Source organism: Falco biarmicus, chromosome 11 (assembly GCF_023638135.1).
Source record: "Falco biarmicus isolate bFalBia1 chromosome 11, bFalBia1.pri, whole genome shotgun sequence".
In the NCBI taxonomy this organism is placed as follows: Eukaryota; Metazoa; Chordata; class Aves; order Falconiformes; family Falconidae; genus Falco; species Falco biarmicus.
The window spans coordinates 31,947,019-31,972,341 of record NC_079298.1 but is presented as its reverse complement, the minus strand read 5'-3'; the positions used below and the strand labels follow the sequence as shown (position 1 = coordinate 31,972,341).

At 55.9% G+C, this 25,323-nt stretch overlaps 1 protein-coding gene across 5 annotated transcripts; it reads right to left on the bottom strand.

Moving 5' to 3' along the window:
* Positions 1-1,978: 1,978 nt before the first annotated feature.
* Positions 1,979-22,709, bottom strand: SEC16B (SEC16 homolog B, endoplasmic reticulum export factor). Of its 5 annotated transcripts, none has more exons than XM_056356515.1 (27): positions 22,652-22,709; positions 21,761-21,957; positions 21,343-21,673; positions 20,175-20,281; positions 19,521-19,626; positions 19,287-19,401; positions 18,416-18,560; positions 17,940-18,097; positions 17,269-17,330; positions 15,861-15,996; positions 15,076-15,306; positions 14,380-14,477; positions 13,609-13,690; positions 13,376-13,493; positions 12,657-12,768; positions 12,289-12,394; positions 11,568-11,708; positions 8,460-8,573; positions 7,669-7,741; positions 5,217-5,450; positions 4,465-4,535; positions 3,969-4,115; positions 3,711-3,818; positions 2,763-2,844; positions 2,574-2,656; positions 2,392-2,460; positions 1,979-2,105 (listed from the first exon to the last, which is right to left on the bottom strand). In XM_056356515.1, exons 3-27 carry the CDS (start codon positions 21,597-21,599, stop codon positions 2,040-2,042), a joined length of 3,021 nt encoding a protein of 1,006 aa, XP_056212490.1. In that variant the 5' UTR covers positions 21,600-21,673; positions 21,761-21,957; positions 22,652-22,709; the 3' UTR covers positions 1,979-2,039. The 5 variants fall into 5 exon arrangements, with proteins under 5 accessions (XP_056212490.1, XP_056212494.1, XP_056212492.1 ...); XM_056356519.1 differs by having other exon boundaries at positions 18,416-18,557; XM_056356517.1 differs by having other exon boundaries at positions 21,761-21,859; positions 22,652-22,697.
* Positions 22,710-25,323: the final 2,614 nt, after the last annotated feature.

Genomic DNA, 25,323 nt, shown 5'->3' with positions numbered 1-25,323 from the left:
ACTGGAGAACAGCAAAAAGCCCTTACAAAGGCAAAAAGGCATCATATTGATCCCCGCAAAGGGTTGCCCCACAAGCACTGCTGCCCAAAGCGTCCCACTGCTGGGACTAAGGGACACAAAGGTGTACGGGCACAGGGGTGCAGCACACAGCACTCTGAGGAGACCCAGCAGGGCCACAGCCCCAGCGCAGCCTGGGGGTCCCTCTCCCCACAACCAGAGAGTCAGAAGCATCCCAGGACTAGGAGCCCCAAGCCCAGGAAACCCACTGGAATTGTGTACTGCAATCAGGCAGACTCAGCCCGGCACAGCATCCCAGGCTCGCTCAGTTGCTTCCACCTGCGCAGCCATGCCAGCCAAACCCGGAGGCAAGTGGCCCTGCAAGGAGGGAAAGCCTGGTGAGCAGTGCTCAGGGCGCCTGTTTGCAGCACCCCCCCAGCCAGGTGCCCCGAGCTGGCATCGCTCTCACTAGCCAACTTTAAGAAGAAAAGCAAACAGCTCCAGCGCCACAGAGCGCTTCGGGAAGCATTTTCAAGCCAGTCACCCACACGCTCGCCCACTGCCCCCAGCCCTCACAGCACCTCCCCGGGCCTGCTGAAGGCAGCCAGGACCCGGCCCACAGGCTGTCACGAGCAGGTCTTGGCCCCGCAGCCCACGAGGCGGCCCTGGCCCCAGCGTTTGCTGCAAACAGGCCTCGCCCCGGCCCAGCCTGTCACGGGTGGGCTCCAGCCCCTGTGTGTAGGTGGGTTTCAGCCCTGCAGCCCATCACAAGTGTGTGTGTTCCCAGGCCCCCAGCCCCACAGGAGGTTACAGACAGGTTACGTCTCCTCACGAGTGGGCCCCCAGCCCCACAGCCGGTCACAGACAGGTTACAGCTCCTCACAAGTGGCCCCCCAGCCTGTCACAGCGGGACCCACAGCCCCACAGCCTGTCACAAACTACAGCTCCTCACGAGTGGGCCCCTGCCCCACAGCCTGTAACAAGGCGGCCCCCAGCCCGTCACAGACAAGCTACACCTCCTCATGAGTGGGCTCCCTGCCCCACAGCCTGTCACAGACAGGTTACAACTCCTCACGAGTGGGCCCCCAGCCTGTCACAGCAGGACCCCCAGCCCCACAGCCTGTCACCGAGAGCCCTTGGTCCCCGTATGCTGTCACGCGTGGGCCCCGCGGTGCCGGGCTTTACCTTCCACTCGGGGCGGCCGCGAGGGCATGCACACCCCCTCCAGTCCCGCCTGCGATGAAGGGGCGGGTCTAAATTAGCATGCAGCGCTGTGCACGCTGGGTAGCGCCGGCGGCTTACCCTGACCTAGAAGCGAAGGGAGAAGCGAAGCTCTATATAAGGCTTTGACCGGCCCGTTGTCGCAGCGTCCGGGGGAAGCTCACCGCCGAGGCCACCCACTGGGTGCGCGTCACCCCACCGCCCCGCCTCGGGGAAGGTCTGAGGGAAGGGCCGCCCACGGCTCCCGCAGAGCCCCGCCCGCGACGGGCGGGTGAGCCACCAGCAAGGGGGGGCGTCGCGTTACGGGCCGGTCCTGGGCAGGAGAAGCTGCGTGGGTCAATGGGGGCCCCTCCCCCTCCCAACCCCCGGCGGATGCTCGTGGCCCCCGCGGTGCTTTGAGACAGACTCACGGCCGGCGATCGCTGAGTCCAATGGGTGAGGTGGGGCACGGGCCCTACAACCTAATTCAGACTACTCTCCCCCGGACACAACTTTTCCATCACCCCCAATCATCATTTTATACCCCCCCCCTTAATCATTTTATACCCTTTATACCCCCCTTAAATCATTTTATACAACCTAACTCAGACTACTCTCCCCTCGGACACGACTTTTCCATCACTCCCAATCATCATTTTATACCATTTATACCCCCCCCTTAAATCATTTTATACCTTTAACACCCCACAAAACCGGGGGGCAGAGGTTGGGCCTGCGGCCTGCGGCCCTGCCCCCCCCTTCAAAATAATCACAAACATCATTTTGGTTTAAATCCAGTCAGCACTGTTGATTTCTCCAGTACCCACCCCACCCCCCCCAGTTCACAGGGGGTTGGGGTAACGGCGCGAAAGCAGCCTGGGTTGGTTGGGTCGAGAGGCAGCGGCGAGCTGGGAAGCAGAGAAAGACCGTGTAAGGGAGAGCTGTACCGCAAAAATGTGGATTTGTTTACCCTCAGGATGCAGCCACAAGCATCCCCCCCCCCCCCCCCCCCCCTCCCCCATTCCCCTCCTCCATCACCCATTCCCCCCCCCCCCCATCACTGTCCTCCCCCAATTTATTTCCTCACACACCCCAGGGCTGGCACCCCCTGTATCCCCCCTAACCTGGCATCACCCCCAAAGCCAGGACCCCGCCACCCCCCTTTCCCTCTCCACACCTGGAGGATGCACTCACCTGAGAGACCTGGGCAGGGTTGAAGAGCGGGATGGTCCTGACCGGTGGGGAAGACTCATGGCAGCCAGTCTAGAAGAGGTGAAGGGAGAGAAACATAACATCCACCCCCCCACTGCAGTGCCACCCCCCGAGGGGTGCCATGGATGCCCCCCCATCATGCACGAATACACCTCTCTCCTCACCTGCTCTCCCACTGACTCCCCACCATCCATCTCCCATGAACCTTTCATCCCAACGGACACCGGAGTAACACTGTGCGTTCCTCCTGGGGCATGCAACCAGAAAAAAATACCCCAAAAGATTAAAATTTAGATGGGCAGCTTCTAAAAGGCTGAAGGTGAGAAGGGCAAGGGGACCCGCACGGCGTTTACCAGGGGTTCTGGAGGGAGACTGAGCTGAAGGGCTTGTCCCAGCTGCAAGAGGGGCATCAGATGGGGATGGAGACATCTGGTCCTGCAACCACATCCACCCATTTAGAGCAGAAGCTCCTTGCACGGTGGCATCTCTGCACCGCACTTTTGGGGTACTGCTGTGCACCCATCCTGCTGGAGAGGTACCCCAAGAGCTGCAGGCAACTGAGCTAAGGAGGGGGTCTCCAGAGTCAGGACAAGCAACCCCTGTCACAAAGCTAAACCACCCGGAGAGCTCAGAATTGGGCAGGAGGCTGGACACCAAGCCTGTGTACAGTGTAAGGGGCCACCAGGGTCCATGGGTCTCCCCCTCTGTTCCTCATCTCCTGCTAGTTTTGGAAGACTATCCCAAAATTTCCTGCTCTGGGGTTGTAGGTCATTCTCAAACAGGAGACTTCCAGGGGAGGATCTCACTCCAACATCTGCCCCCAAGCCCACCCTCAGCCTGCAGTCGGGGATGCGACACCCTGAGGACTCTGCCAGGACGGGGATAACCATGCACGGCTGCTTCCCCCTCTCTGCTGCTCTTCCATTTCCAGGGGTTTTCCCTCCCTTCAGCTCCTAAACCCTTCCCGAGCAGTGCCACCCGCAGCTGCTGCTGCTTTCCACCCCGGCGGAGGGCAAGCGGTCCCCGCAGACTTTACCAAGTGCTCGGAGGACCTCCCGGATCAAAGAGGTTTTATACATTGACAATTATTATTCATCAAGGATTCACTTCCCGGCCCAAAGGGCTCCCGGTCCCGCTGTGTCCCCACACAGACTACGGCCATGACGAGCTGTGCAATGGCACAGCCCAGCTGCCTGCGCGAGGATGGAGGGAGGAACAGCGGGTGATGGGGGAGGTGTCACCCATCCTCACTGCTGTACCCTGGGTGTCACCCAGGGACGGGAGAGCCTTTCATCCCCTACCTGTGGTCGTGGTGGGGGGGAGTCTGGGGCAGTCTCACATGTGGCTTTGGAAGAAGTTTCCCTGGTGGGCTTTGTCCGAAACCAGCCAAACCACCTGAATCCAGAGCTCTGGGAAATGAAGGTTGTCACAAAGAGTGGAAACGGATGAGAAGGGGATGATGCCACGGCCACCCAGATGCCCGCCGGGAGCAGGGCAGGCATGACAGGCATCAGGGACAGGCAAGCTGAGAGCACGAGGCTTCACATCAGCATGCTCACCTTGTCCTCATCCAGTTTCGCCGCCTCTGCTGGTGCCAGCTCTTCAGCAGTGTCCTCAGCCGTGCTCTCCGAGGAAGGCTGACTGTCATCTTCCAAGGAGACGGTGGAGCTCTCAGAGACAGTCCGAGTCCTCGCTGTTAACCCCTCCTGGCATCGGAGATCGGAGCTGCCACATGGCATTCCCAGAGCAGCCACCCCAAGCATCAGAGTGGCCCCGGGACTCCTCCATGCCAGGCTTAACCGACAGCATCCCCAGGGCCCCCTGTCCCTTGCACAGCAGGTGGGGAGGAGCAGCCCCCTCAGCAGGGCGCAGCAGGCAGCTGGGCACTCCAGAGGCAGGAGGGGGCTACCCTAACCAGCAGGGTCCCCCGAGGGGACAGCTGGCACCACGATGGGATTTTTCCATGTGAGTTAAGTGCATGGAAGGTTGAGCCAGCGAGTCCCAAATCATACCATGGTCCCCGCTGGGATGGTCTCCTTGACCCCTCTGACTCACCTGCTCTGCTGGGGGGGATGGCTGCACCTCCTTGGGGGACAGTGGGGCACCCCAGGGCTCCCCAGGTTCTCCTGGGGAGCAAAGGACACAGTCAGGGCTTGGCCCAAGGAGCTCCTGCCATCTCTGTCAGAGGTATTTTCAGTGCTTCCATCACAGAACGGTCGGGGTTGGAAGGGATCTCTGGAGATCATCCAGTCCAACCCCCTGCTAAGGCAGGGTCACCCAGAGCAGATTGCACAGCATCGGGTCCAGGCTGATTTTGAGGGTCTCCAGAGAAAGAGATATCACCCTATCCCACAGCAAGGCTGTGTGGCCAAGATGTCCCCTCCAAGAGATGCAAAAGGCCATTCTGGTCCCTGTCCCAGCCAATGCCAGACCCAGGGAGGGAGCTGCAGGGCTGCACCGGTGCATCCCAAAAACCCAGCTCATGCTGCGGGATGTGAAGCTGCCTTTCCCCGTGGCTGCCCTCCCTTGCTGCTTTGGGCAAGGTCTTGTGAAAATGAAGACCCACCTGCCGAGGGTGGCTGGTAGTGGTGGACCTTGCATGTGCGGGGGCACTGGGGCCAGCACGGCTCCATGTCTGGGGCAAGGTCGGAGGGAAACGAGACGCTGCGTGAAGGCGGCGCTAGCAGGGAGCAGCGTTTGAAGGGACGCACACCGTAGGCGATCACACTTCCCCAAGGGATGTCCCATCCCACTGCAACTCACTGGGGATGGGGATTTTTGTAGAGAAACGAGGCTGGAGCGCTTACCTGCCGGCAGCACTGCCTGCGGGGGGGGGTCCTCAGAAACCCCTCCTGCTCCTGGGCCGAGCATGGGGGGCTGCAGCTCCTGCCCAGCGCTGAGCAGTGGTGATGCTGTGACTTGAGCAGGTGCTGGGAGCCAGTGGGACGCATCCTCGTGGGAGCTGGGTCCCTGGGGTGCCACAGGCTGGTAGTCATACTGGTAGCCTTTGCTCTGGGAAAGCTTGGGGCCAGGCTTTTCATCTGAAAAAAAAAAACAAACCACCAAACAACCCCCAAATTATCCACAAAACCCACACCTCAGGAGTTTACTCCAGTGTTTACAGTCTCATCAGGCTGTTGCGCAGAATCCTCCTCTTCCATTATACATCAGCAGGAGCCGGGGGGCGAGGAGGGACCCCGGGGACCACGCGCAGGCGGGGAAGGTAGGGCACGGCACAGCAGTGGGGACCTGTTAGAGGCTGCAAGGAAGGTGGGCTGTGAGAGACCGGGGAGGGGGGAAATCTCCTGCAAACATGCCTCAGGTTGCAAACCAACTCAGAAGGGGAATGCTGTGGAAGCAAAGGGACCAAGCACGAGCAGCACATGCCGGCAGTTCAAAGGAGCCCAGGGCCTCCAGCCTTTTCTTCCACTCCTGCTGCACACCCTGAGCAGGAAAGAAAATTCACCAGGAAGCCACAGCCTTCATTCCCCGCTCCACAGGAGTGCCCATGGATGAGTTCCTTGCTTTTGGCAGATTTACTCAGGGCTGTGGGGTTTTTTTTAATTGAAAGGCAGGTTGAACAAGTGGGGTTTGTTTTTTTTAATACGCACACACGTTGCTCTGTCTGATGTTAGACACTGTGCAGGCAGCACACTGCTGCTGGTCCCAGGAGCGTGTCCTGCTTGTTCCAGCTCTGCAGCCTTCAGCCAGAAACATGCCAGGCACCGGGAAGTTTCTCTCCCACCACCGTGAAACACAGCCAGGCAGGACCCAGACCCCATGGGTCTGAGCCTGGGGACAGGCTATGGCACCTCTTGTGTGTGGTGCTACAAAATCCTTTGCTTTGTTTGCCAGCATCACCTCCAGCCCGCTCAGGGTTGGCGCCACACCCAGGAGCAGCTCCCACACAGCCTGGAAATGCTCAAAGTCCACAGGGAGGAGGGTGGATGCTTGACTCCACTCCGCCTGGCAGGTTCAACTGGGAAAAGTCAGGGAGGATAGCCCAGGCTGTAAGGATGGAGAGGGAGGCTGCTGTGATCACGTGGATCCCAGTTTGGCACCTTGATTCAGGCTCCGTCTTTCCGAGATGGATGAATTCAGCACCAAGCCAGCTTTTTCTGCAGGCAGGTCCCTCGGATGCTGACTCTGAACGGCCTCAGCAAACAAAAGGGCCGAGCATCTGGGAAATGAGCCGCAGAGACCCCACGGAGCAAACCTTGCCACTCAGAGAAGCCATCCCATCATACCTGCAACTTTTTTCCAGGAAAGGATGATCATAGCTTCAGCCCTCACAGCAGCAGAAGGCAATCAGGATTGATGATCCTTTTACTGCCTAGGAGAGCTCTTTGAAGAGGAATTTGGCAGCAGCAGGGAAAGCTGATAGGAAGAAATGGCTTGGAGGAATTTGTCATGTTTTATCCTGTCTGCATCAGCCTTTATTCTCCACCCTTTGGTGCCAGCATTCCCAGCAGAAAGCTAGATCCCAGCAGCAGCAAGGAGCAGCAGACTGTGCCGGGGCATCCTGCTGATGGAGGCGGCTGTGAAGCGACACCCGTGGCTCACCAGCCCCGACTTCTCCTTGATGGGACATCCAGCTAGGAAAGGAAAACTCTCCAGCCCTTCCTTAGAGAGTCACCCAGGGGTGGCTCCTGTCCCTCACATCGATGACTCTTGACCCGCTGGGTGGACTGTGGCTGGAGGGGACGCTGAGGGTCACTGCGAGGTGCAGCAGAGGGATGACAGAGGCAGTGGGGAAGGGGGAACGCTGGGACTCCACCGACAGGCATGCTGCAGCCCGGTGCCCAGAGGGATGCGCTCCTGCCCCGATCTTTTGCTCCGAAAGTGTGAAATCCTCTTAGTTCAGCTCCAGTTTGCACCTCGGAGGACTGCCTGGGAACTGGGCTGTCTCCCCCAAGGCTCAGCTGGGAGACACATGCTTCATCCAGCTGCCCACCTCCGACCCCCTTCTCCTCCCACGGCACCCACAGGGAACTCCTGAAGCTGTGGTAATTAAGCCCAATTACTCAGCCTTCATATGGAGGGCACGAGCATCAGCCACCCAGTTTGCAGCCCCACACCAGAGGGATGCATCCCAGCAGGAGCAAAACTTGGAGCCCTGGGGCAGACGCAAGGAGCAAGAAGTAGCTGACGAGAAATGCTCCAGGGAGCAGGGAGCTGCCTCCCAGCCCATGGCAGCACAACTCCACGTGCAGAAAAGCCCTCGGCAGCCATTGCCACCTACTGCTTTGTTTTCTTTACCTGCCATCGATGCAGCAGTCCAGGAGAGCTCAGGCTGGGCGGGTGCCACCTCCGGAGGGAGGTCATCTTCCACCTGCAAGGAGTTAGAAAATGTGATAAAACAGATGGAAAAGGGGACGGCACAGGGCAAAGACTAAGGAAACCAGGAAGGCAATGTAAGGAAAAGCATGGTGCTCATGGGTGTGAGGCTCACAACCCACCCCGGGCTGCCAGAGCCCAGGTTACAGGTGAGACCTGTACCAGCACAGTCACAGCTCTTTGCCAGCAAGTGAGAGGAGCTGCAGCACCACTGCCCTGCTGAGAGCAGGTAGGAGGTGAAACCAGTGACAGAAAAGGGCACAGAACCAAAAGCAGATGTGAAACCTCAACGGAGAGCATTAATCCAAGGACCAGACCATAGAGTTAAGGGACCTGAGAGCAGACATCTGCAAGGTGATGCCCCAGCAGTGTCCTCTGCAACACCCTCACTGCAAGAGGAGATCATCATTCACCCACCAGCCCCTGAGTGCCCTCCATGAGCCAAGGCGAGGAGTGTTTTGCCCCATGCAAAGCCCTGCAGCCCTCACTGCTCACACCCTCGGGCATCGCAACCCCCCCCGCTCCCACTGAAGCTGCAGGTCCCACAGCACAGACCACGTCTCTGAGCTCAGAGCCAAGGGGAAAGGCAGCTGGGTAACACCACCCTTCGGACCTCCATGCCCATGCCCTTGGATTCAGAGCAGAGAAGGATGCTCCTGCAGACAAACCACAACCCAGACTGGCTGCCCCCCAGCATCCCCGCTCCTCCTTACCTCCTGCTCCCGGCAGCGGGCTCGGAGCTCTACCAGCCAGTCAGGCTCCAAGGGCTGGTCCTGCTCCGGCATCTCCAGGAGCAGAGGGTCGGAGAGCTTCAGCCGCTCGGCTAGCTGTAGAGCCAGGAGGGCAACAGGGCTCGTCACACATTTCAGCTCCACAGGGAAGAGACCAACACTTAGAGCAGCTGCACATGGCAGGGCACACAGACCCAGGGGAAAAGAGCAGCAGAGCTGCACTTGTTCATAATACAGGGGTAAAAGTAACACCAGCCTCTTCTGCAAGTTTTATTCCCCCTCCTGCATTGCCGCGGAGAAGTGCTGGCCCATCCCGTGCCCCACAGAGAGCCTCCCAGCAGGGCTATCTCAGCCACCTCCGCAGAGGTGTCAAAGTACCCATGTCAAAGATGCTCTTCACATCAGAGAGGCAGGTAACTATTACCATCCTTTCCTCCTCTGAGGAAAATGAGCACCTTTAATTCCACTTGACAGCCAGCCTGGGGCACCGACAGGTTTGCAGGACACCCACAAGGAGCTCTGGAAACAGCCCAGCTCCCAGAGCTGCACATCAATCCCTTACCTACCCGATGAGGATGGATGGGAGCTGGCAGGGTGGGAGCTAAGGGCTCACCTGGCTGTTTCCTCCCCAGGCTTTGCAATAAGCATCACCATCACTGATAACCACACAGAAAACACCACAAATGCAGGGCTGGGAGGGACTTTCTGAAGTTACCTGATCCATCTACCAACGCTCAGGAAAATCCTGCGTGCCCATACCAGCCCATGTTTGTCTGATTTGCACTTACAAATCTCCAAGGAGAAGATTTCACAGCCTCCCAGGCCTGTCCTGAAGCTTAATGTCCTTAGAGCTAAAGAGTTTTTTCTTCATATCTAAGTGAAATCTTCCCTGCTGCAAATTAAGCCTCTATTCCTCCTCCCATGGCAGCTGCGGGGACAGTCAGGCACCATCCCCTGAAAACCAGCCTCTTGCACGCCGGAGGGCTGTTATCACATCCCCCGTACCCCTCCCTCCCCCAGCATATCTTGCTTGGAAAAAATAACCCCAAGGCCTTCTTCCAGGGTCATTTTCCCCTCAGTCTCTTATCACCCCAGCTCTTCCCTTCTACATTTGCTCCAGTTCAGCCCTGTCTCCGAGTGCAGCATCCCAAACAGGGCACAGTGCCCCAGCCAAGACCCCCAAGACCTGAACAGAGGCGGATTATCACCTCCTTGTTGCACACATGCCGTTCTTGCTCTCACAGCCCAGAATAACATTATTAACATTGGCTTTTTTTTTTTTTTTAAACTTTTTTGCAACAGCATCCTGTAATGTTGCTGCTTGGTATTTTTTCCATGCTTCACTATCTCCCCCAGGTCCCTCTCTGCAGTATTGCTGCCGCATGTTTAATTTCTCCTGCAAGAACAGGGTCTCTGCTGCCCTGGCTGCAGCCTTCTCAACAACATGGGGCTCCAGCTACTGTCAACGGAGCAAGAGGCTCTTCTGGGCTGACCCATCCCACCAGCCCAGGATGAAATGGAGGGCTCCCTGCAGAGCTAAATCCCAGTCTGGAGAAATTGCTTAGGCAAGGGTCCAGTTTTAAGGCAGCTGGATGGGGGGAGATGACACTCAAAGCACTGCTCTTCATCCGGTCTTTACTGAATTTTCTCTCACTGCTATCGACCCACTTCTTGGGGATTTATCAAGCTCCCTCCCAGCTTTTCACACTCATTTATCTTCTACACTTTGCTACAAGGCTGCTGCATCAAGGGCCACCAGAAGCCATCCAGAGGTGACTTTGCAGCTCAGCCACCCTCCGCAGCCCCACAGCTCTCAGCTATCCCTTCTGCAGCAGTTCCCGTTGTCTGTTTCTTCCTATTTCCGAAGTTTTTAACAACAAAGTCCAAACGAGCACAAAACCTTCTTCCCAGCTCCAGGGGATTAAAGTAAGACAGGACCTGCGCAGCCAGAGCCCAGCCTGGGACAGGGACGGCAGTAACCCAGCTCCCAGCCAGGAGCTTGCACTACCTACAGACCCACCGTCCCGTCTCTTTGCAAATGCACTTTTGTTCATCCTAAATCAATGGCAGGAAAAAGGAAATTATAAGCATGATTACTCCTAAACGGGGGGAATGTTTAATCCAAAAGCTAATGTGCACTTTGATCCAATATTAATGAACCAGCACCTGGTTGTATATTGTCCCCAGCTTCAAAAGAGGGGAAGTCTTAATCAAACACTAATGTGTATCATAATTTGTAACACAGTCTAAAACATCAAAGACAAGAGCATCTACGAATGCACTAGTTTTTCAGATGAAAGTGTTTTCCTCCCAGGAGAAGCATTATTCCCAGCAGAACAGCAGATCTGAGAAGCTGTTAGGCAGTAAATAGGTTTCGACAATCGGGTGCGGGGGCTGCACGAGCCAAGTTTTGGGCAATTTCTGCAGCACCTCCTTTAGAAGGGCATCCTTGCTGCCCCTCATCTCAAAGCACTGCAGCTTTTGGCCCCTTCCTGGTGGAGGAAGGCTTCGAGCAGCCTCTGCGCTGCCCTGGTGGTGGGCAGACCCACTGTCCTGCCAACCCAGCCTGCCCAGGGGACCTGGGACACTTTGCTTCACCCCTCCCTGGCACAGCACCCTGGTCATGAAGTGAAGGAGCTGGGCTCTGTGCTGCGAGCTGGGACATGCTCCTATTCACTGTCACCCCAAAAGAGCCTCCGGCAGGTAAATGGAATCATGGGATGATGTGCTGGAGGGGAAATGTCAAGCACTCACACTTCAGCTTCTTAAGTCTGTGCCATTTATAAGTTCAAAAAGCCTCTCCAGAATGAAAAACATCCTTTGCTTCCAAATAGCTCTGCTCCTACTTGGCAGTCAGCACAATTCCTTTGTTTTCTACCCTAAATCCTTGGGTATTAGAGACTCCATGAAGGTGTTGGTTTTGCTGTACTCTGCATATACCAGGCAGCAAATCCTGGGAGGCTACATGGAGCTGCCAAGCAGCCCCAGGAAACCCTGAGGATGCTTCCCTACTGCACCGGGTCCTGACCGGGCATCGCACCCTGCCAAGGCGGGGGGTGGGGGGTGGGTGGGGCGGGATGCAAGACTCACCTGCATCACTTTCTGAGCCAGGAGGGGGTGGCTGGCCAGACCCTGGCCCAGCAGCGCGGTGGCAATCTGCTCGCAGTACTGCAGGGCCTGGGCTGGCAGCCCGTAGTCGGCCAAGCGAGAGGCATAGAGGAGCTTGTATACCTGGGGAAAGGGAAGCAGGGCAGACACGGATGAGCAAGGAGACGCTTCTGCCTGCGGGTCCCCTCTGCCACGGCACATCACCCCAACGTGACTCACAGCACCCTGGGTCTCATCACCCAGAGGTCACCTGCAAGTTGGGGGCAGCCCCCCCCATCCCCACGGGGCCATCCTGCCTCGGTCCCCAGCCACACGCTGTCACGAGGCCAGCCCAGAGGCAGCCGACGGGCGATGGGGGGAGCCTGCCAAGGAACTACCTCCATTCATCCAGCCCCTTTGTGCAACGCCTGAGGCAGCAGCAGCCTGGTGCTTGTTGGCGATATGAAAAGCCTACCCATTACCCCAGCAGAAGGAAGGCAACCAGATCTGAGCAAGCACTGATCAAACACGCCATGGCCCCAAGATCTGCCCAAGGCCTGCCCCGGAGGACCCCCCACCTGGGGCAGCCTCCCCTTCACTCCCAAAGCCCGGTGAGGGAACAAGCCTTGGAGAGCAGCCTGAATCCCTGGCTTCAGGGGGATGGATGCATGTTTGGGGACAGGTCTGAGCTGCTGCACCAGATGTGCTTGTGCATCTCTGCTACCTGGAAGGGGAGCAGGAAGGATTTGGGCTGCCGTAGCCGCTGGCAGTACTCCAAGATTTCCGTCCGCTGGATGGCCTCCGTCCTGGCAAACTGGGTGAATACCTGCCTGCAGAGGAGAGGGGTAGGTTCAGCAAGCAAGAGCAGGGCGCTCTCCCCAGACAGCCCCCCGGCCCCCGCAGACCCACAGCTCCACTGCCGTGCCAGCCTGCAGCTGGAGAGGCCCAGAGCAAAGCTCACATTAGGAGCAGTAAATCCCCACAAACCAGAATTTCTTTTGCATAAAAGTGAGATCCCAGGGATGGGGAGAAGGTGGGACGGACACATCACTGGCAAAAGCGCCACCTCCAGCACCCCCTGGGCTGGCTTACCGGTGGCTGCTGCCCAGCAGAGCCATGCGGTCTGCCTTCGCCCCAAAGTAACCGAAAGGAATATCTGCCATCAGGTAGCAAAAATGAGCTGCTTCCACGGCTCCCCTGCCAGCTGGATGGGAGGAAAAAAGACAAACACTTAGTCCTAAGGGAGGTCACCATTGCTTTGGAGGCTCCCAAGCTCACAGGAAAACCCAAACCCAACTGCCCCACTTTTCTCCCCCGTCCATGCAGACCCCGATCCCTCCCTTCTCCCCGCTTTTTCTCTGTTTTCCCCAGTTGCTGCTCTCTGTACCTAGGAGCAGGTTTCAGTTCAGTGGTAGGACCAGGGGAAGCTGGGCAGGGTGCAGCTCCAGCTCTGCAGAGTGCCATTACAGGCATGAACCCCCCCAAAAACCCCATCGCTGGGAGCAAGTCTCAGTCCCTGCAGTTACATATGCCCTGCCCAGGGTCCAGCCACTCCAGGGGTCTCCACTCCAAAGGGGCAGCTAATGGAAGTGCCTGAGCCCGACTCATCTGCCAGCGCAAAGGGCAGCAGGATCCATCAGCGCCTCAGCCCTGCCACCGCACGGGCACTGCAGCTCCAGGGGGACAGGCATGCACACCCCACCACGGCACCAACGTACATCCATGCCAGCGTGGACATGCACGGTGGCAGCGCAGGTGTCCACCCTTACACAACAGCAGGAACGCAACTGCTCATAATGGCCTCGGCTCACCCAAAGTGTCTCCCAATGTGACAATGGCTCGATGGCTCAGCTCCGTGTCTCCAACTTTGTTGGACAGCATCACGGCCAGGTGAGGCCTCCAGTCTCCCCACGTAGCATCCCCACAGCACTAAAGGGAGAGAAGAGGAGAGCAAAGGTGAGCAGGGATGGTGACACAAGGTGGTGTCACCAGCAGGTGACAGCACAGGGATACACATGCTGGGGCCAGGCTCTTGCTCACAGACCAGAGCTGCCTGAGGGATCCTTCCCGACATGAGCTGGAAGAGGGTCTGCAGGGGGTCATTGGTGGCCAGCGTGCTGGTGAACCTGTGAGGAGACGGCAGAGATAGGGCTGCTGTGCCAGGACCCCCAACCCTCATTCGCCTCCAAGTGCATGTCCCAAATGCCCCAGGAAAGCGGTGTCCCGAGGGGCTTCCTGGAGAAGGCAGAAAGGATCATCAGCTCACCAGGCTGATGATCTGCTTTATCTCCAGGAGCACTAAGTCTCCAGGACAACGGCAGATAAAAACTCCTTTAAATGATTCAGGTTGCACAAGACAGAAAATTTCTGCTTAACTCTCCCTGAAGGGATCAACCCAATCCAGACTAAGTGCATTAATTCCACCAGAAAACAGCCATACAAGTGGGGAGAACAGCTCAGACCAGGCTGGCTCACAGTGAAGATGGCTCAGCTCCCCCTGCCCCAGCGGCTACCTTTGCTAGAGCAGCAAGGGCAAAGCCAAAGCCTCAGGATAAATTCACCCCACATCTCCAGGGAATGGCTTTCCTTCTGCTTTCCAGACCCCGCTTGGTTTCTCCTGTCCATCGGGAAGCCTGGAGAACTCTGGCCCACCCAGATGGATGGCTCCTCTCCTCTCTCTGCCCCCTCTGAAAGGGTCCAGCTGAAATCAATGCTCTTTTTTCAGTGCACTGGGGCTGAGGGCATCCAAAAGGATAACAGGCTTGGCAAAGCCAGTCACAGAGCATCATACTTTGCTTTAGCTTCTCCAGCTTACCCGGTGAGCACCCAGCTGTAGGTCCGAGGGTCCATCTTGCTGGAGAGGAAGAGGGCATGGCCCCACAGCTGGTTTCTCATGGCCCAGACCAGTGCATCCTGCAGCCAAGGTGGAGAACAAAAAGGGTTTGCACCAACTCTGCTTCCCAGCCCTCCTCCACTTCCAAGGGACCCTCTGCTCACCCAGCTCAGAGGAGAGCCCAGATAACTGCTCTGGTTTTAACTAATACCCTCCAAAAAACTCTTCCATGTTCACAAAGACCACCTTTCTGCCTTGCATGATGACAAGAACTGGAACCTTCACAGCAATACTGCCTTCCCCGGGTTTCCAGGTCTGTGCCGCCTGTTGGCTCCTGATAGCATCTCTGTGGGACCCCAGCCTGGGCACACAAGCTTCTCTGCATCCAACCCTCCGCTCTCTCTGTGCCTTTGGGATCCCTTGAGGTCACACAGCTGCAACTAAACCCACAACGCTGGTAAAAGCCTCTGCATCTTGTCTTCACCGGGTGCCCCATCCTCACTCCCAATGGTGGGAAATCACTGCCATAAGCCCTGTTGTACAACCACCACTTGAAGTGTTGATCCCACAACCACAAGGCACCTCTTGACCACTCTTCCCTTTAACACCTGCCTGAAGAAGTCAAAGTGGCCAAGAAAAAGCATTAGCCCTGTTTTCTGGATCCCACTCACCACTTACTTTCTTCCTGCCATAGTAGAGGAGCTTGGTGAACTTCTCCACTATCTGTGCCTGCGTCTCCACAACAGGAGTGACCTCCCCCGTGATGAGGTCCAGCGCCCCTGACTGACGTGACATCCACTCATCATCCGTCAGGCCTAGGAGGTTTGCCATGGGGTCTTGCCTCTTGTACTTCTCCCGGTGCCTACAGTCTTGCATCAGCAGCTCAGCGGTGTCTGAGCCCACCATGGACTGTGAAAGGGAAGGGGAGGAGCGAGGCCCATGAGCAAAGGCTGATGGCACTTTCAGTCTGACCCCCTCACACATGTACCCTCACCCTAGCACATCTCCCCAGCAAGACCAGCCTCGGCCACCAGCACACGGTTTCGGAGGGCAAAGGAGTCAGCACAACTAGCAAGACCTTCACAGCACTTGCTCTGAAGATCGTATCCAGCTGCTTCCAACAAGCAGCCATAAGATTAGATTAGGTGGATTTCATTGGATTAAGGGAATAATCCTCTTTTAAACATAAGTGCTGGCTCCCCCACGAAGGTGGCACCAGCCCCTTTCACGGCTGCTATGGCATTGGGTTGTCGGTATTTCACAAGGATGAAAAGCAATCGTGGAGAAGGGTTTGCTCCAAATATCCAGGCAGTATCAAGCTAATTGATAATACTATGGGAACAGGAAGCTTTTAAGGTACACCCCACCTGGAAATACCAACTGGATCAAGAGACACCTGAGGAGCATATAACTTGTCTCACTTCTGAGATCAAAAGGGTCAGCCCCTTCCACAGGACACCTACCCCATTCTGCCGGCAGAGGAGGACCAGGAGCTTCCAGAGAAGAGATGAATCTCTGCCTCTCTGTGTTGAGAGATCACAGCTTGTGGCTATCTTCTGCTGGCAAAAGGTGATCACATCCACCTTGTGCAGATCTTCCCTACAGCAGCAAAGACAGACGTCAACAGAAACCCAAGGCAAAGCAATCTAGGACATCTTAAAGACCTTTTCCAACCTAAACGATTCTATAGATCATTCAGACTCAAGGTGTCCCCAGGTTCACTGATGGGGATGCCAAAAAAAGATTCAAAGTGAAAGATGGAGGGGAGAAGACCCCCAGTGCCAATGACTGCATACCACATTGGCCACACCAAGCTCAAAAATGCTTAATTTCTATCATTATTACGATTCTTTGGAGATTTCTGTGTTTCAGGGATGCAGAGTGCATCTCAAACCCTCTCTCTGCCCTCCTGATAATATTTTCATCCATCCATCTGAAAAGAACCTCGGTTTTGCTTTGCTGCTGTTACAGCCAGGATGTCCCAGGCTGCAGGAGCACGCGCACGCACAGGCAGCATCTTTTATTTAACTGGTGTAGTGCAGGGAGAAAGACACACTTGTGACCACGTAAGCCCTTTGGGTCTGAAGCAGCAGCAGAAACATTTAAGCTACGTGCAAGCCAGGCAGAACTGCCGTCTTACAATAAAATAGTCAGACAGCTGGAAAGAAAGGGTGGCTGAGAGACAGGATCAGCCAGGGGAGAGGGACAGAGATGCTGTTCCTGGCTCAGTCACACCGACAGAGATTCCCAGTGTCCCTTTCAGCATGAGCGGTAACTTCCATGTCTTCTACCCAGCTTCTGCAGCCCTTCTGCTCAGTAAACGGTTTTCCTCTTTCTGCACACTCCTTTTCTCTCCCTGCTCTGGTTACGAGTGACCAGAAGACATGCTAGTGTAAGCAGCACAGTGCAGAGACAACCTGCTGCAATCCACCGAGATTCAGCCCCAGGCTCACGCTGGGTGAAGGCACATGCTGCTTCTGACCCTGCCGTGCTCAGCTGTCTCGGGGGACAACCACCTTAGGAAAAGCTAAACCGCAAGTTGACCCAGGGTTTAGACATCTGAAGAGATCTCCCAAAATCAGTTTTCTGAGACATGAGTACAAAATAAGGTCAGGCATACAAACCACACTAAACCCACAGCCTGTGAATAGTGAAAGAAACCACCTCCCACCATCCAAACCAACCTACACCGCAGCGAAGGGGCTGGGCTCCCCATCTGAGCTCAGACTTGGCCTTTGCAGATCTCCAACCCGTGGGCACCCCAAAGCCTGCCCTGAGCTCACGTCTCCTCCCAAAGGAGAGGTGCTCGCAGGCCAGCCATGCCAGCACAGCCAGGACAACACAGCTCCCAGACCTGCCGGTGCAGCGTACCTGGCCAGGGGTCCCGGGAAGGCCCTCAGCTCCTCCAGCTCTTCTGTGTCGTGGAGCATCACCTACAGAACAAGAGTAAATTCAGCAGCCGGACTCCAGCAATCGAGCCAGCCCCAGTGGTGCTGGCTGAAATTCGGTGCCTTGGCCAAGGGTTCAGCAGGGCTGGTGAACCCCTTCTCTGTGCTGTCTTAAGGTAACCCCAAAACATAGACCCTAAACCATCACACGGACCCCCAAAAGGTCCATTCCTTTTTCACTCAACAAAGAAGGGCCTGTTGAGATGGCATCTGCCTCGTTTGGGAGGCAAAACCGGAGACTGACATGCTGTGCCAGGCTCAGGGGGTGCACACGGACTCTGTAGTGCAGCACCTCAGAGAGGTGACCAGAATAACCCTTCAGAGATGCACAGGCCACACTTGTCCCTGTCGGAAGGGATCACTGGGAGCAGGTGACAGATGACAAGGGTTACGGAGCCAAAGGGGTGGGATGTGGGCCCCAAAGGCTGGCACAACACAGATGCAAAGGTCCACGTGGGCCGGAGACAAGATGGCAGCAGGGGACGGGAAGGCTGAGGAGGCTGTTTGGGTGGCAAATGGTGTTGTCATCCCTCAGGGCAGAAGGAGCCACTCCAGCAAGGGGACAGAGGTCTGCGGTGCCAGGCTGTGGCGTACCTCAAGGCTGTGCAGCTCAACACGGGCTAGCTGCCCCTCGGCAGGATGCTGAGGACACACCAGCACCAGCTGGCCTCCGGCACCGAAGCACACCGCCGTGTGCGGCAGCGAGAACTTGCGGGGGGCCACCGGAGCCGGGCTGGACACCAAGGGCCCTCCTGCAATGACACAGAGGCCACCATGAGTCCCCTCACCCTGACCTCACTCCAACGGGCCCCCCCAACTTCGGTAACCCTGCAGTGCCCCCCCTATGCAAGAACCATCCCCTAAGGCAGAAGGCATGCATGGCAGCTCCTATACCTGCCAGGGCAGAGCCACTGGACCATGCACCCCACAGCCCCCCAGTCACACCTTGTACATGCACAACCTCCTCCAGGAAAAGGACCGAGCTGCAAGACAGCAGATCTCCTACCGCCAGCCGTTTCTTTCCATGCTCCCACCTCGTCAGAGGGGGCCAGGACCCCATCGCACCTCACCTGCTTGTGCCAGGCTCCAGGTCCCCGAAAGCACAGGGTCGTAGTGGTCGGCACCGTCACGGATGTACTGGCTGAGCTCATAGCCGCTGGAGCTGAGCCCCGACTCCCGGTACTGCAGGAGCAGGCTGGGCTGGCCCGAGGGCTGCTAGGAAGGGAGAGAACACAAACCTGGCTGAGAAACGAGGGACACCACTGCCTTTCTGCTCCCAGGGCAGTGGGACAGACTCTGCTGCTCCATGAAAGTGCCCGGTGGAAGAAGCACAGCACAGCTGAGCAGCTCACACCCTTCAGCATCTTAAGTGCATCATGGCACGTACCCTGGCCATACCCAACGGCGTTTAAAATAATTTACATCAGCCACCAGTTTAGCCCAACTGGTTCACATCCCTAACACAGACTCCTCAACACAGCCAGCAGGCACGGCTTGGGAACCTGAGAAAACATTGTGCAGGAGCAAAACAACCACAGCAGCTTTGATTTGATCCTTTAATTTGCTCTTGGCAAAACACAGTGCTCGGGACACCGGTGTGATGGGGCAGGACTTGGTGGGCAGAGCTGGGTGGCACACAGCTTTCAACCACCTAGGGAGGACGCAGAAGAGCATTCCACCAAGCTTGGGTTTCTGTCCTGCTCCTGGCCCGGTGCGGGAGCAGTGCCCAGCCCCATGCCTGGGGATCGACAGCCCAGCAGATGGAGAGATCAGAAACACTAATAACCCATTATAATAATCCCCAGAGACTGTTAAGCACTGAGGGCAACCAGCCTCCTTCCCAGCTGGAGGGGACAGACATGGATTGCTCCTAAAAAAAAAAAATATCTCTGGGAGATCCTGAAGCCTTTTGTCCTCCATCCGTGCCCATCCTCATGTTACCTCTTGGGGCTGGCCACCAGGCTCCCCCAAACTGTTGTTGAGGGCTTCTCCCCCTTCCCGCTCCTTCCTGACAGCCGAGACTGAGCTTTCCTCGTAGGATTCGTAGGTCTGCATCCTGCAGACAGGAGCAAAAGGAAACACCCTGAAGGTCAGAGATTTTGGGGACCAGCCACAAACCCACTAATTTTGCAGCAGGTGGCTGTATCAGGTGATGCCCAGACTCCCCACCCTTACCTGTCCTGCCCCGGGGGGGTTGTGGCCAGGTTGGGGTGGTAACCCCTGTAGTAGTGCTGGTCCTGGTAACTGGTACTCTTGCCGTAAGGCTCTCCCTGTCTCAGGTCTAGAGAGAGAATCAAGACTTAGCATTTCCCCTTCAGAGCAACAAGCCATAATGAAGTTGCAAAAGAAAAAGCAATGAGTCAGGCAATTTGCCATGCACACCCCATTTGCTTCCAAATTAGCCCAACACATTGGAGGTATGATAAGGCCCTGTACACATTTGCCAACACAGCACTGATGTCCTTTCCTCTTTCCTCCCTCCCCTTTTTTTCAGCCCAGGAACTCCAGAAACAGCAAAAACGAGGCCCCAGCCACCCTGATCACACAGCACTATCAACATTGCGTTCAGCCTGGAACCAGGAATGGCAGTTTTTTATCCATGGAGGTTAAGATCAAACATTGCCTTGGGTGCACCTAGTTCCTGCTCATGTCTCCCAAATGCAAACCAAGGGCAGTGCTGCGCGGAGAGAACGGCACTAGCCGCCCAGGAGCACGGGCAGGAGAAAGCCCTGGAGATGTGCAAGCCCTGGGAGAACCACCCATCCTGGAGAAAGCATAGTCTCTTCTGCAAGTTGCCTCTATCCCCAGACCCAAAGGATAAGCCCATACCTCTGTCATCCTGCCAGGCCACCGGCTGCCGCTGGTGGCTTTGGTAGGTGTAGTCATCCCCGTAGCTGGCTGCTGGATACTGCCGGTGGGAGTCTCCATATCCTTGCCTGAAACGCCACACAACATACCTAATCTGAGAAAGAGCAGGCACCTCTGCACGTTCTAGACCACCTCTAGGGTTAGTCTCACGCCCCAGATGGGACCTTTGGAGGCAAAAAGATGATGGAAATAAAGCCAGGTCCCCTGCTCAGTGTCAGGGCCAGAAGCTGGTCCAGCATCACGCCGGGAAGGAGCAGCAGGAGGCTGGATACTTTCCCACCCCCATCCATGAGCAAGCTGTGCACTGCAGTTTCAGGCAATGCCCACTTTCAGCTCAATGGTAAAGACTTGTCATGGGGATCAACCTTCGCCCACATTTTAGAAGAGATCCCCCAAAACCACCTTCTCTGCCAAGCTCTGAGCTGCCACATCCACCGCACAGCTCAGCAGTTCCCCCCCTGCGCCAGAGCCCAGCCCAAGCCACCCACCCAGCACTCACATACCTTCACCCTTCAGGATTTACACAGCGATGCGGCCAGCCCCTGCAACACCCCCCTTCCCAGCATGAGCATCACACCTCAGCACAAAGCCCTGTGCGCCCACCCCGTAACTCACCGGGGGCAATAACTCAGGCAAATCGACCAAAATTTGCTGGAGCCCCCAAAGCGCTCTCAGCACCGAGAGCATCCACATTTTATCCTCCCACCCTCCGCTGTTTCACCAGCTGAGCTTGCAAGCTCCCTTTTGCTCCTATATTACCATTTGTATTTTTATTGTTCACCTTGCACTTAGTAAAAAAGAACTGCATTTAATCAAACCTTCAAGAAAAATGCACCTCGGACCGAGACAAAGCCCATAAAACAGCAACTGCAGAAAGCCACAGCTGTAAGAAATCAGAGCTGCAACTCCTGTGCAGCCTTGAATATATGTGTCACCGGCTGCTTTGGTAGCTGGACATCAATTCATCACGCACTGTCTCCGTGAGGCTGCTCCAGTTTCCCCTGCGCGGTGACAAGGGCAGAACCCACGCCGCAAGTGCACGGGAGCAGTGAAATGGTCAGATCTTATTTTAAGAAGGTTTACACGGAGGAGGCTCAGCGCCAGCCTCGCAAGGCTGGGCAGCTCTCACCTGGAGTACGGCCTCCTGGGGCAGCTGCTGTCACCGTGCTCAGCCTGGGACGCTGGTCTGTGGGTGTCCCTCCAGGGGGGGTGGCCCTCGTCCCAGGGGTGGCCGGGGAGCTGGCCCCCATCCCAAGAGCCGGGTCGATGCGGGGGTCCTGCGCGGAGAAGCTGCCACCTGGGGCCCTGGTGAGCCTCCCCCCATGCCCCCCAGGCTGCCTGCCTCCCCCGGGGCTGGGGTGGCCAGGCAGGGGGCCAGGGGTTCATGGCAAGCTTGCCAGCGGGGTCCTCTCTGGTTTTGGGGTGGGAGGGGAGGTTAAGTCCCGAATGGCTCTAGCGGCCTGCAAGCAACGAGATAAGTCACAGTGTGTTTGATCGGCAGCTTTTTGTCCCCCTCAAAGCCCCCCGTGAAACCTGTTGCCACCTACTCTTTGCTTTTGGGAGCCTTCTGGAAGCCCAACATCCTTTCCAAAATGCCCAGAGGCAAGCAAAAGCCATCTCCACATCTGCCTGCACTTGAAGCTCCCCTTAAAACACCGGGATGAAATGGTCCAGTTTTGAAAGCAACGGGCATCCAGCTCTCCCTGGAGCAAGGGGCAGCAGCCTGCTGCACCCCCAGCCAGCCCTGCAAAGCACCACTGCTCACAGCCTCCCCAGGCAGGTGAGAAATCAGCTTTACCTCTGTGACAAGGTAAAGGGAGGAAGGAAACCCCACACGTGGTGGGGGGAGGGATGCTGGCAAAGCTACAAGCAGGACAAGGAGTTATTCTCGAAGAAATAAGTAGGGACAGAGGCAGGGAGAAATGGAGCTTTGCTCGCATGAGCTATAAGATGGGGGCAACAGGGATTTTCTTCTGTCCAGGAATCCCCTGGAACAGGGATTTTCAAGAACACAGTAGCTGAAGCAGACATCAGATCTACAACAGCCCCACACAGAAGAGGAAAGCCCAAGGACAGCCCAAGGCAACACACAGATGAAGCCCCAGCTGCCGGGGGGGGCCACCCTTAAGCCCCCCATATCTTTTCTTGCAGCATCAGTACCCGACATGCCGCCACCGTAATGGCTCACAAACCTCCCCATCGTGGAGGTCACCCCTCCCACACTCAAAGTTTAAGGTGCTTTGGGGTAATTTCAGAGCTGGGGGAAGACACTGAACAGGGGCGGCTCAGTTTGTGGCTTTTCCAAGCAAAACCAGGGTTAAATCCTTGCCCTAAATAGCCCCCAGGCACAAGCATCCAGGCACCCGTCATTCCAGTCCCTCCGAGGGCCCCCCTAATGTTCATCCAGGGGTTCCCACCACTGCCTGCTCCCCACACACCTGCTCGGAGCCCGCCAGGCCCGTCCTCCGCCGCCTGGGTGCTACTGCCAAAGTCCACTGCCACATGGGCCGCCGGCCGCCCGGGGGCAAAGGGCAGCCCCCGCTCCCCCCGCCACACTCAGCCACCGCTCCCAGTAGCTCGTGCACCGCTCCTTGCACCCTGAGGGTCACCTTCCCCATCACTTGTCTCCTCACACCCAAGGCATGGAGCACCCAGCACTCCAAGTGCAAAAAAAGCCAGATATTTCTCCTGCAGGCTGTGGGTTTTTTTAAAAAAAAAATAAAATGCCATAAGTATCCTCCTCTCTACATCCTCACACTCCCTAAATAATAAATAAAACCTGCTGGCTGAGCTGTTGGTTTAAGTGGGATCCAGCCACAGGTCAAGCACATAGCATCTGTCCCACCAGGCAGAAGGTAGCCAGGATGGTGGTGGGGTCCCCCCCAGCACTGCCTCACCAACGTCCTTGCAGTGCAATGGCCTCACTCCATAAGCAAATCCTGCCTGGAAATCCTTTCCCAAACTCCCCCAGGCACCCTGAACAAAAAATGGAGTAAATCAAGGCAAACCATCATAGCAAGCCGCAGTAAAAGCTAGATACAGGGAGCCGAGTGTCCTCCCCCCAGCAGCCCAGTGACATGCCACCTCCTCCCTCTTTCCCCGGCAAAGTGCACACAGTTCCCAACCCCCAGCCCCCCACATTTGCCCAGCGTCAGTAGCCAGATTTCATCCCAAAGGCAGCACGGGTGAATATGGGATGCCAGCAGAAAAAGAGCTTTGTTTTTTTTTTTTTTTTCTTTCCTCCCCTTTTTTCACGCCTTCACAGTCCCAGCTTTGCCTGGCCTTGTGTGAGCACCTCCACCGTGACATGGCAACACCAATTGATTCGGGATTCACGGGCAGGATGGCGTGCTTTGCATCGCGGTGGCACTGTCAGAGAAAGCCTATCTTAATGATGTCAGAAGACTACATATATTATAGCTTCAGACCTTGAAATTTCCACCCTACTGGGAGAGTAAGAAATTTTCCCTGGTGATCCTAAGAAATAAGTGCTCGGTCTCTGCAGAATTCAAGGTTTCAAAGAAAAAAATATCCCTCACGCCCAGCCATGTAGACTGGGAGAAAGAGGAACCGGGGAAATGCCGTCTTTGTGCTGCCAACCTGCTTCGGCAAAACGACACCGAGCATCTCCCACCCGTTTCACAGCTGCTCTTCAAAACTTTGGGAGGCTTTGAAGACAGTAAAAGCTCTGTTATGGATGGGTCAGGTCTCCTGGGAAAGCTAGAAAGGATCTCTGGAGACCATGAGGATCCCACTTAATATATAAAGGTATCAGGCTTCTGCTTGGCCGCTGGCTGATCGTTTTAGCTTTCTAGCCAAAGGGTGACTGCTGGACATTTCCAACCCGTTTTCTAGCACCTACATCAATCTATACTGGGAACCTGCAAGGGTTCAACCAGCATCTCACGCAGAGGCTGAGAGCAGCCCCACTTCCTCAGGCTGCTGTCGCCACCCAAACCTGGGGGATGTGGGTTGCGAGGAAGACTCAGGAGCTTGACCTGCATAAAAGCAGCTGCATCTTGTGATGCTTGTGGTTGAGATGAGTGGAAACTCTGGACCGGTCCATGCTAGGGAAGGAGATGCAAGAAACATTACCGGCAACGTCAAGCTTGTAGCAAAAGTGGCTTAAAATGGACAGCTGGGGAACACCAATTTAAAGGAAAAAAAAAAGCAGAAAAGTGTGTTGGAAAGGGAGAGAGCCAGGGGAAGGAGCTGGGAAATGAAAAGTGAAGGAAGAAAAAACAGAGATAAAAGGACCAGATGGGCTAGAAAAAGGGAAAGAATAAGGTAACCCTTTAACTACATTGCTTCTAGCCAAGAATTTTCTATTTTAAAAGGATTCATAGCTTTCCTGGAAATTCAAGCTCTGTGCCATAGGACTGCCATCCGGCTTACAGGACTATTGCTAAGCAGGCAGCACACGCCACAGATAGCATTTGTCAGACAGAGCTGAAGGGACACCACTATTGCTTTTAAAAAAGCGTATTTTTCTGCTTTAAAAGGTTTCACTGCTGTTGTCACAGTAACAAGATTAGGTGGAAAACATTTTTCTTCATGCCCTCCAGGTGTTTGCACAGCACGTTGGGGCTCCGCTCACAGCCAGCCCCAGACACCCCGGCCAGTGCCCCCCGCAACCCAACGGGTGAGAATAATTAGCCAAGCCTCATCAGAAATCCTCATAACCTAGGAGGAGAAAGCCAGGTGGCTTCGGTACCTGAAGCTATTTTTAGGTGATTTATGTTGTTTCTAATTGGTTCTGAGATGAGATTATTATTTTTTTTAAATGGCACAGATAGGAAGCTTAGCTCATCTCTGAGCTTTAGCCCCCTAGATATATAAGCAATATATAAATGCGCACTTTTTTTTTTTGAGATGTCTTAAGCATCATGTCACAGTGCAGGGGAGATCGAAAGGGCTGGCTACAGTCAAGATTAAAAAATTGAAACCATCTCTCATCACATCTGCAAGGCAGAAATGCAAGTAGTAAATCAGCTACATAAACCACAAAAACTCTTCGTAAATATTCTATACAGTGAGAACACCAGCCCTGAACATGCTGCCAGCATTGGGGACGTTTGACAGCGTATTCCATGTCTCACATAGACCAAGG

Coding starts and splice junctions, on each gene's coding strand:
- SEC16B (XM_056356515.1), bottom strand. CDS start 21,599: ATGAACCCCTGGCCCCCTGCCTGGCCACCCCAGCCCCGGGGGAGGCAG. Junction 2,657..2,762: donor GTCTCCCTCCAGAACCCCTG/GTAAACGCCGTG, acceptor TGCATGCCCCAG/GAGGAACGCACAGTGTTACT. Junction 2,461..2,573: donor GGGAGTCAGTGGGAGAGCAG/GTGAGGAGAGAG, acceptor CACCTCTTCTAG/ACTGGCTGCCATGAGTCTTC.